A 10478-nucleotide genomic window follows, 5' to 3' on the forward strand; every position below is an offset into this window, starting at 1 on the left:
CGACTTCCTGGCTGGGAAGGAGCGGTGGTTGAAGTTGCGCGTCGGGGTCTGCGCTGGCCCTGGGCACCGCCGGCGGCGGCGGCCGCGCGGGAGGATGCGGCGGGTGGGTCTCGCCTCGCCTCGGGCCCGCCCCGCAGCGGGGTGTGGGGGGGGATTGGGGGCTGTGGGGTGTGGGCCCGGCCCCCCCAGGCCGCGATGGGGTGGGCGGCGGGGTGCTGCCCGCGGGGCGCCTGTGCCCGAGGAAGCGCTGCCAAGGCAGCCCCCTGCGGAGCTCCCCCAGGGGCCTTCCCGCGAAGCCCCGGGGGGGCTTGTGCGTCTTCGCGGCAAGGTCTGGCTCTCGCTTTTCGCGTGTCCCCGCCGCCCCGGGGAGCGGTTTTGGCAGGTGGGGGTGCTTCTTGGAGGTGGGGTACCCCCTTACCGTCGGTGTCGCTTAACGTGCTGAGTGAATCCGTTGAAATGGCCGAGCAGGGTGTTTATTGTAGGTGAAAATAGAAACCATTTAGCATGCTTGGAAAGTAGTACCTTTTAGGAGCCCGTGCTCACTGGGAAACTAAGGCCTTGAGTGGTGGTGGTTCTGTTTTTTTTTTTTTTTTTCACATAGCACCATCGTAATGCAAGACGTGCTTGTAAGGTTCGTTAAGATTTGTCAGTTAGGAGAAGTATAATAAGAGTTAAAGGAAGAACACTTCCAGTTATCATTGCATACCACCTGATGCAGAGTTTGCTGTTTGAAATAATTAGAAGATGGCTCACTGATTTTAAAAGCCAGAGCTCTTTAAATGTCTGACAGTCAGTTGGTCTTACTCTGTTCTTTCCTTGGTCAGGAGTAGCTACTTTGCTGGTTTAACCTTTTTTTTTTTTTTTTTTTTTTTTTTTTTTTAATGAGAATGTCAATAAGATTCTAGTACCAAGAAAGGGTATTTTTCCTGTCCTTACTAAACTTGGAGATTTTCTTCCAGATTAGTCACCCCTCTGAATCTAATTTTTGACAGTTCAGGACTTAATATTTTTACTTACAGAAGTGTTCTGGATAAATATGAATAAATGTAAAGCATGTGTAAATCTTGTCTGTGTCTGGAGGAGGTGGAGTGTAGGTTAAGGAAGTGCAATAAAAAGAAACAAATATCTTCAGATATTTCTCACTGTTCTTAGAAATACTTCATTTTGTTTCTGGTTTGAAACTGTGAAATCTGAAGGATTGCAGTGAGTGTTTAACTTTTTTTTTTTTTTTTTAAAAGCTCTTTAATGAGAAAGCAGCTATTAAACACCTGAGTGCTCTTCTTGGCACTGGCTTTAAGGCTGCTCATGCATTCAGAGTTAGCTTTAAGGTGTAAATGTAAATATCTCATAACATTGTTACAATTAACTAAGTATGCTTTATACAGTGTGTTTTATGTATAGTCCAGGACATTTTAATGTGATTCTTGAACTTCATTATAAGATGCTTTTTTCAAGTTCATCAGATGTTTCAGACAAGAGCTGAGCTTGACAGGAGGAGCGTGAATGTGATATGTATGGTTTCATCAGTAAAGCAGATGTAGCTTCTAGGAGTATTGGCTGTTAGCACTTTGTGATTCCCACACCCCACCCCCCCCACACCCCACCCCCCATGTAACTGAAGACAAACAGTAGTTATGTGTGTAATTCAAAAGCAGTTTTACTCAAAATTCATAAATGGAACTGTCTTTCAGGCAGAGATGAAGCCTGGGAAATCATCACATCCACAGGTAAATGTTGTATAATATGATTAGTGTGTGAAAATAGCACTTTTTAATATTAAAAATGTAGAGAAAGACAAAAAATACAACAGAATTTGTGGCAAATAAAAGAGTAATTTCAACTGACGCTCAAAGTGTATTGAAAATTATTGCTAACTACTTTAAGTATGCACTTGAGTTTTTATGATCTTCAGTTGATAACTATATTAGCCACTTAAGACTAGCATTAGGGTACAGCAGAATATTATTAAAATGTCTTGATCATAAAGGCTTTATTTTTTATTCACAGTTTTTATTGTTGAGTGATTTATATTTTCAGTAGTTACTTAATTATGGGATTTGTAGCTCATCTGATAGAACGTAGAGGTCTGCGGTAGTTCCTGAACTGTGGATTCAGCAGTGGAGATGTATGGATATGTGTGTGCATATGTATACGTCCCTGTGACATAAAGTTGAATGTCATTACTTCCAAATTTCATTTCTGTTTGGAGAGGCTATGCAGTTCTGTGGCTGTGTAAACTGAACTGATCTTTAATGGCCTTTAAGCCAGAGGCACATTTGAATTGGGCTGCGTTGCTGTTCTTCTGTGTTAATGGTTTCCACGATTGAACTTTGTATTTAAATATTGTCAGTCTTTTCTACTTGTCTCTTAACTTTACAAGCATCATCAGAAAAACCAACTTGTATGAACCAACGGTATTGACAGTCTAGCCCTTCTAATGTAGCATTATCAGAGAGACAGGAGGAAATTTGAAGCAGGTAGATGCTAGGGGAAAGACATCTGATCCTATCTGTGAGGAAAGAATAGAGGAGCTGACTTCATATAGTCTGGAGAAATTGAAAGGAGGTTACATATTTGGAAGCTAATAAACACTGAACTAGAAGTAAGGGATTTAAGTTACTCAGTCTCCCTGATAAGTGCTAGGAAATATTTTCTGGTAGTAAGGGTAGCTAAGAACAAGAACAGCTTGTGTAGAAATTTCCATTAATATAACAGTTACCTAGGAAAACATCTACCAGATAAAACTGTATGGGTCTGTTCTTGATGACTGTATACTTGTCACAGCTGTTGACTTTCATGACAAGTTTGAAGAACAAAAAGTCTTCCTTATGCTTGTTAGCAGTTATAAAATACTGTTGCTGTGTATTCTGTAAAATGGGATGTGACTTCTTGTTATAGGAAAACCTTGTCATTGGCAAAGTTATGACAAATACTTTAAATATAATGCTGCAATATAATGTTCCTTCAAAATAGCAAGTGTTTTTTAGTGAAGTGAGAATGATCTCCAAAGGGTTAATATTTTACCTAGGGGATTTGAAAAGGAAATCTGTAGAGAAACCTTATTTCCCTTGCTGAAACAGATGACCTTCCACTGGCCAGCTTGCTGACTGCACTTGGTTCCACTGTCTCCATCTGTAATACATGGATGATACTTCATGCCACCTCTATGTAGAGCTGTGATACTTCTAACAGTAGAAGACAGTGTAACCGAGATAATCCTGTTAAACAGCCATTAAAAAAAAAAAAAAAGTAATGAACTAGTCATATTTGCAGGTGACAGAAATTGATTTACAAGTTTTCTTTTATAAGACATAAAGGAGTGCACACTTCTTGATTTAACTGGAACATCACGCAGTTATGGAGCAAGTCTGTAAGTGCTTCTTGTAGACTAGGAACAGAAGTAGTCTTATGTAGAAACAAAAATGGGCTTGTCCAGGTGGCAAGTCCACTCTGTTTCTCAGGTTGACCAACTCAGACATCAAAGTCTAAATATATTGTTCTGCCTTTCCTTCCTTATTACCGCTCTTTTTCTGATTATCCTGGTGTCCTGTTAGTCACAAAATTAGAGATGCAGGAGAATCGCAACATGTGCTCTTCATAAATCAGCATAGAGTTTTTGCATCATAAGATGTTATATTGTAAACTGTTCCAAAGGGTTATAACTTTCCATCCAACACAACAGTAATGAAAAATTAAGACCAAGAAGAGATTTGGGGGGGTGGGGGGTGGGGTGTGTACTCTTGCAGTATGTTGAGCAAGTCTCAAATCTCATGTACTCTAAAAGTGTTGAGGAACACGTTAGTACTCACTGAAAATGACTATATTAGCTTACCCTTTTTATTTAAGTGGAAATTTGGTTCTGTTTGTATCTTCTTCTACTGTTCAGGTCAAACAAGACAATGTTTGGAAGGTGTGCTACTTGGGGCTCCATAGAAAGCATGGTTTGTAGCTTTATTGGAATGAACTTGTGTTGACTTGGTTTAGGGTCTCTTCTAGGCCTACGTGCTTGTTTGAGAAACCATCATTTTCCTTTCTAGGGATCTTTCAGTTGATATTGGAAGGAGGTGGGGAAGAACCTAGGAGAAAATTTTTTCTTGGTTTTCTAGCTGACAAATTTTGCAGTAAGATGTGAAGTAAGAGACGTGGTCTGATTTAAGCCTGCAAATAGATGGAACTAGTGAAGTGTTACATAGCTGGGAAGAAAACTTAACAGTCATGTAGTTGTTGGTTAGAGTAGTCAGCTTTACTCAGATATCTAGGTGAGTATGAAACATTTGTGGCTGTGTAGTTTACCCTTCCTGCTAACTGTGATATGCTGAGTTCTAGTTGTAGAATGCATTGGTCTTGCAACTCCAGTAGCAAAGTTTTTGTATATACTTGCAAAGGTTTTGTATATTTTTCAGAAGTAATCACACAGCAGCAGTATCTCAGTAATACAGTATTTTGATGATATTATGCTACTGAATTGAAAATAGCAGCAGTGCACAAATGAGACTAACATGGCTTGTAAAATCAGCTGTATCAGTCTTCAAATAGCAAATCCTTAGTGTATATGGGATAGCCATCTGCAAAATTTAATCACCTTAACTGAGATTTTTATTACTACTTTAGGTTTTAGTAGTTGTTTTTAATGATGGGTCACTTACTCTTTTGCGAATGACCTGTTGAGAAAGCATTTTTGTAGTCTTTTTGATTTTGTAAGAAAGTCAGCAAAATTTGAATTGCGTGGATAAGGAGAGTGTTTTTACTCTGTCATTATCAGTGTTCTTAATAGTCTTGAAGTGTAATGCAGGAAATGTTTGTCGACTTCATTAGGAAGTTCTCTTACAAATTCAGTGTCTGTATTTCCTAATTACTGTGACTTTACTAGAGAATTGGATCACAAGACTTAAATTTTCATATAGACAGTATTTGTGTATACTTGGATGTGGATATTGAACAAGAGCTTATAAATAATATAAGATAACAAAGTTGGGATAACTGCGCTCTAGACTATTTATATTTCACCAGTTTTACAAATTGGGTAGATACATTATATAAAAGCTTAAATTCATATTGCTTTTGCTTAATATGTGAATCTTAATATGTAACAGATTTATTTTTATTTCTGATCTATACCTAATTGTCGCATAAAATAGAGATGGTAGTTTTTCCCAGTCGTATTGGGTGCTTATAATATTTGTGGAGTACAAAAGTTGTGACTGCAGAGGTCACCATTTATCACTTGATCCTACCAAGATTGCTGGTGCAGTTGCAGCCCTCTCCAGTAGTATTGGGTCATACAGTTGATTTTGGTGTGGGTCCTGTGACTTAATTGAATGGTTGGATGCATCTCTCTGCATTTTAGACTCATTTGGAGTTAATTCAGCTTCTGACTGCGCTAGATCATTTTAGGAGGTTATTACTCTGAGTGTGTCTAAACTGAAATTATTATCTGCTATATAATTTAGACTGTTCTTAAACAAGTGAGCTTGTATTGTCGCTTCCGGACAGTATGGTTATTCAGCTCGGTGGTGACTGACTGGTTACTGTAGCTCTCATGTAGGTTTGCCAGTTTTTGCTTATTTCCATATTACACTTGAACCCAGCAGTGAATAATGTGAGAGATTCTGTGTATGTGGTGAGGCATAACTATCTCTTATGGCTGGAAGATTTAATCCATCATTAACATCACTCTCCTCATTTTATGCTGAGTGTATGTTTTTGTCATGAGTCTGTTTTCATGTTTGGACTTCTCAGCCTTTGTGCTTTTACATTGATCAGAGAATCATGTAGTAAGCTGACTATTTTCAGTGATCTTATGTGAGGATTCAATCTCTCATTCAGCTAAAGATTTAATACAGATTACTAATCTGATAGTGGAAAACTATTCTTATAAATCAGGACCAATCCAAATATAACAAAAAAGCTGTCAGAAATGTAACTACAATGTAGTATCTTCCTATAAGAGAGTCTTTCTCCTGACCAGTTTGTGTTGCTCTGTAATCACAGTTGATCAAGATTCTGAAAGAGCCACTAAATGATAGAGTACCCGGTACACATTGTGAGCCTCTACTGGTTGCAGAGTGAAGAGCACAGGCTTATTGAATGCTACTCTTAGCCTTCATCAGTAGCAATTTAGAAATAAGGGCTATTTTTGTTTGTGTTCTCTGGATTCCAGAATTACTTCTATGAGAAGCTTTGACAAACTGGTGATACAGTCTGTATGGTTGTTCTGTTGATTGGTGGGGAAGACTGAGGGAAAGCAGAAGTTGTTATGGTCCTAGTCAACCAGTTTTCTAGTGCTACTGATGGACCTTGCCTGCTGATATAATGTAAATGGGATTTTGAAGAGTTCTAAAGCTTTTCCCTTATGATTGCTTTTCTGCTTGTTCCAGAGTTGAATGGTTTCCAAAAGTTCAAAGGGAGTTTGCCACGAAGCTTGATATTTATGCTGTAATGTACTGACTTGCTATAATCTTCTGCAAGTATTAATGCTTAAATCTCTTCCTTTTGTCTATACTTATATATATATGTTTGGGTTTTTGTTTGTTTTGTTTTGTTTTTTTTTTTTTTACAGGATTTACTTGGAGTAAAAGATCACTGACTTCTACAATGGAAAAGTCATGGATGCTTTGGACCTTTGTTAAAAGATGGCTACTAGCTTTGGCTTCCTGGTCTTGGAGTCTCTGCCGTATTTGTCTTTTACCCTTGATAGTAACTTTTCATTTGTACGGAGGCATTATACTACTTATATTAATATTTGTATCAATAGCAGGTATATTATATAAATTCCAGGATGTGCTGCTTTACTTTCCTGAGCAGCCCTCTTCATCACGCCTTTATGTTCCTATGCCTACTGGTATACCACATGAAAATATCTTCATCAAAACCAAAGATGGAGTTCTTCTCAATCTTATCCTGCTGAGATACACAGGAGACAATGCAGCGTATTCACCAACCATCATTTACTTTCATGGGAATGCAGGCAACATTGGCCACAGGTTGCCAAATGCTTTGTTAATGCTGGTAAACCTGAAAGTGAACTTGATTCTTGTCGATTATAGAGGGTATGGAAAAAGTGAAGGAGAAGCAAGTGAAGAAGGTTTGTACTTAGATTCTGAGGCTGTGTTAGACTATGTGATGACTCGGTCTGATCTTGATAAAACAAAAATTTTTCTTTTTGGCCGTTCCTTGGGGGGAGCAGTAGCTATTCACTTAGCTTCTGAAAATTCCCACAGGATTTCTGCCATCGTGGTGGAGAACACCTTTCTTAGCATCCCACACATGGCCAGCACTTTGTTTTCTTTCTTTCCAATGAGGTATCTTCCTTTATGGTGCTATAAAAATAAATTTCTGTCCTACAGAAAAATCTCTCAGTGCAGAATGCCTTCTCTCTTCATCTCTGGGTTGTCTGACCAGTTAATTCCACCAGTTATGATGAAGCAACTCTATGAATTATCCCCAGCTCGGACTAAGAGATTGGCGATATTTCCTGATGGGACTCATAATGACACTTGGCAGTGCCAGGGTTATTTCACTGCACTTGAACAGTTCATCAAAGAAGTAATAAAGAGTCACTCCCCTGAAGAAATGGCGAAAACGTCATCTAACGTAACAATAATATAACTGATATTCTTCTTTGTGGTGGGGGGAGTACCTGCACTGTACCTTGATTTGTGAAAAGTGGTAAAAGAATGTCCATTTTTAAATGTATGTCATGTCTGTACTTGCCTAAAGAGTGAAATTAAACTTGGAAAGGTTTGATGCTTTATTAAGATGTTCCAGATAACTTTTACATTTGCAGCATTGTAAATGAACCATTTTATGTCTTTCTCATACTTTTTTGGTATCTCTGTCCATATATTCCATTTGTTTGATATGTACAACAGATGCTATTAAAGAAACTTGCTACAAAAGCAGTACAGAATGTATTAGTTTAGAACAACGGGAGGCTCTTCAGTATTCACTACTGTATGTGTGAGCTTTGTGGGCAGTCATGGTTAGCACAATGATTTGTTGCTTTTCTTAAGAGTTTATTTAAAGTGTGCTATGCATGAGATTAGTGTTTTATTCCTTGAAATTTTATATTATGCAAGGTGGGAAGTCTTTTAATGTGCTAAATAATATAAAAGAACAGTAATGGTACAGTATACTTGCAGGAATGCTATCCTGGGTTATTACTGTTTTTTATGGTTATACATACATACATATTTCAAACTGCAACCGAAGAGGAAAAGACACTTGCCCTGTTTTCATTTTACTATTCGTATTATAATAGCGCCCAGAAAGTTGTATGTGCCCAGACACCATGGTTTCAGGATTTTGCCTAGGCAATTTCTTCACAGAAAATAGAAGTAACTTTCAAAAAGAGAGCAGTGTGATCTAAGCTCCTTTCCACCCCAAGCTTTCCTCACCTAATGTACAGGCAAACTGTGTGTTGGTATTAGTCTGCTTGTGCATTTGAGGTGAGATTTCCCAAGGCAAAATGAGTGATGTGATAGGAGTGTCATACAAGGTAAAAGTATGTATTTGTGGTTTTGTGTTTGGTTTGTTTTTTTTTTTTTTCTTTTAGGCTAATGTAGTTAAATGTCTGTGCCCTTTATATCTCCAAAAGAAATCAAAATAATTACCAGTGATCACATGATTAGAGATTAATGCGTACTGTTTTAACAGTAAGGATAATAAAAATGAGCAGTGCATTAAATTTAGTAGAGCTAAGCTTGGTTAGTTAGACCTAAGTTAGAGACATTAATTTCAACACTTTTACCCATTTGCTTGCAGAAAGTCTTTTACAGTTCTCTTGTACCATGTGGAAGCAGCCTAAGCATCAGCAGAAGTGAATTTTAGCCTTTCTGTGATTTCTGAAGCTAGTATCATCATTTCAGAGCCAGCAGTACTTAAATTGAGAGAGTTTGATTCTGACTGAGTGTTGGGGTTCTTTTGTTTGTTTTTAGGAGTCCTTATCCTAGGTGGTCATATCGAAGTTGAATGCTGTTAGCTCAGTCCATATTGGAGCATGGAGTCTGCAGGTTTAATTTCTCATTTGCTGCAGCTGATAGTTTGCCTCTTCAAAATATTTTTTTATGGGAAGAACAAACTGTGGAGAATCTTCCACACAATCTGTGCAATTGCCCTTCGGATTGAAATTTTTAAATAAACTTTTCTGCCATGTTGTCCTGATTCAGAAAAGCATCTCAGCACACACTTAAAATCTGTTTGCTGGTGGACAGTGGTATTTTAAGCTTGTGCTTAAGTTCTCTGGTTGAATAAAACTGCTTTCCTGAACTGGTGCCTTAATGGTTATGCCTCCTAAAATTTATTACGTGGAATTACAGGTCTTGTGTACACATGGATAATAGTTGTCAGCAGTTTATAGATAGGGTGGGTGATACATCTTTTCTTAAATGTGTTTGGTGGGGTTTTTTAATTTATTTTTAAATAAACATATACATACCAGAAGTTGCTGCTTTCTCTGGTAAGTATCTTTTGTCAAACTATGAAGGTTTTCTTAGAGTTGATTGAAAAAGCTGTAGACCTTTTTGGATCTATAGACCTAAAATAATTATAGTCAGAGCATAGTTTTAAATTTAAGTGAAACCAAAACTATCTCCTCAGCCTTCCAGTGGTGGTATATTTCTGGAGGCAGAGGCGAGGTGGGTGGAGATGGTAGATTGATGAAGTTGGCTGGGGGAGGTTGGGTGTTTGTTTAGCAGAAGGGAGTTAATAGACATAGCATTCCCTTTCCCTGATGTATTCTACAATGATGATGTGAGCTGCTTGCAGAGATTGTTTCAGCCACTTCACAGTGATTTAAAATAAAGATGGGGGGAGAAAATGAAAATAAGTGGGTAAATACTGCTTTTCTAAAAATAAGATAAAGCCAAAAGAATGTTGGAGACAGAATGAAGAAAAAGGAAATGTTTCAGAAGTTGTCATAACTTGCCATTAAATACTATCTTTTTTTTTTTTTTTCATAAAACGTTGATTTCTAAAGTAATGTGACTTTTTATCCTACTTCTCCCCAATCAAAGACAAACAAAAACCTCAACCCCAGATACCCCCAGTGTTATGTGGCACTTGTATACCAATGAAGTATTCTCATTTGGGCATGCAGTTGCTAAATCAAGGTCAAATGTGCGGCATTAGGTTATGGCAATCAAGCTAGTCAGAATGGACTGTATCCAAGCATTACTTGTGATTATGAAGCCATATCTTTTCACTATACTGTCTGCAGGACATAAAGATGAAACTTTTTCTGATTTTGCAAGTATTGGGTATGAGAAGACACAACTGTCACATGCATCCTTTATACTTACGGGGTTTCTTCCACCTTCCACATATGCACGTTTTTACTTCTCCCTTAATGGGTTGGGCACATGCATTTGTGAATGAATGTCTGTTATGCTGTTTCTCATTGCATTGGCTATGAAATCCACTGAAAGAAAATAGGAAGGAAATGATTTTTTTTTTTTTTATGCAAATACTCCACTGCTGTA

At 38.0% G+C, this 10478-nt stretch overlaps 1 protein-coding gene across 2 annotated transcripts; it reads left to right on the plus strand.

The window, feature by feature from the left end:
- Positions 1 to 6: 6 nt before the first annotated feature.
- ABHD13 (abhydrolase domain containing 13) lies at positions 7 to 9267 on the plus strand. Of its 2 annotated transcripts, XM_032996953.2 has the most exons (3): positions 9 to 103; positions 1692 to 1727; positions 6560 to 9267. In XM_032996953.2, exon 3 carries the CDS (start codon positions 6595 to 6597, stop codon positions 7606 to 7608), a length of 1014 nt encoding a protein of 337 aa, XP_032852844.2. In that variant the 5' UTR covers positions 9 to 103; positions 1692 to 1727; positions 6560 to 6594; the 3' UTR covers positions 7609 to 9267. The 2 variants fall into 2 exon arrangements, with proteins under 2 accessions (XP_032852845.2, XP_032852844.2); XM_032996954.2 differs by lacking the exon at positions 1692 to 1727 and having other exon boundaries at positions 7 to 103.
- Positions 9268 to 10478: the final 1211 nt, after the last annotated feature.

The sequence above is a fragment of the Tyto alba genome, unplaced genomic scaffold, assembly GCF_018691265.1.
Source record: "Tyto alba isolate M040663 unplaced genomic scaffold, T.alba_DEE_v4.0 Super-Scaffold_45, whole genome shotgun sequence".
NCBI classification, from domain to species: domain Eukaryota; kingdom Metazoa; phylum Chordata; class Aves; order Strigiformes; family Tytonidae; genus Tyto; species Tyto alba.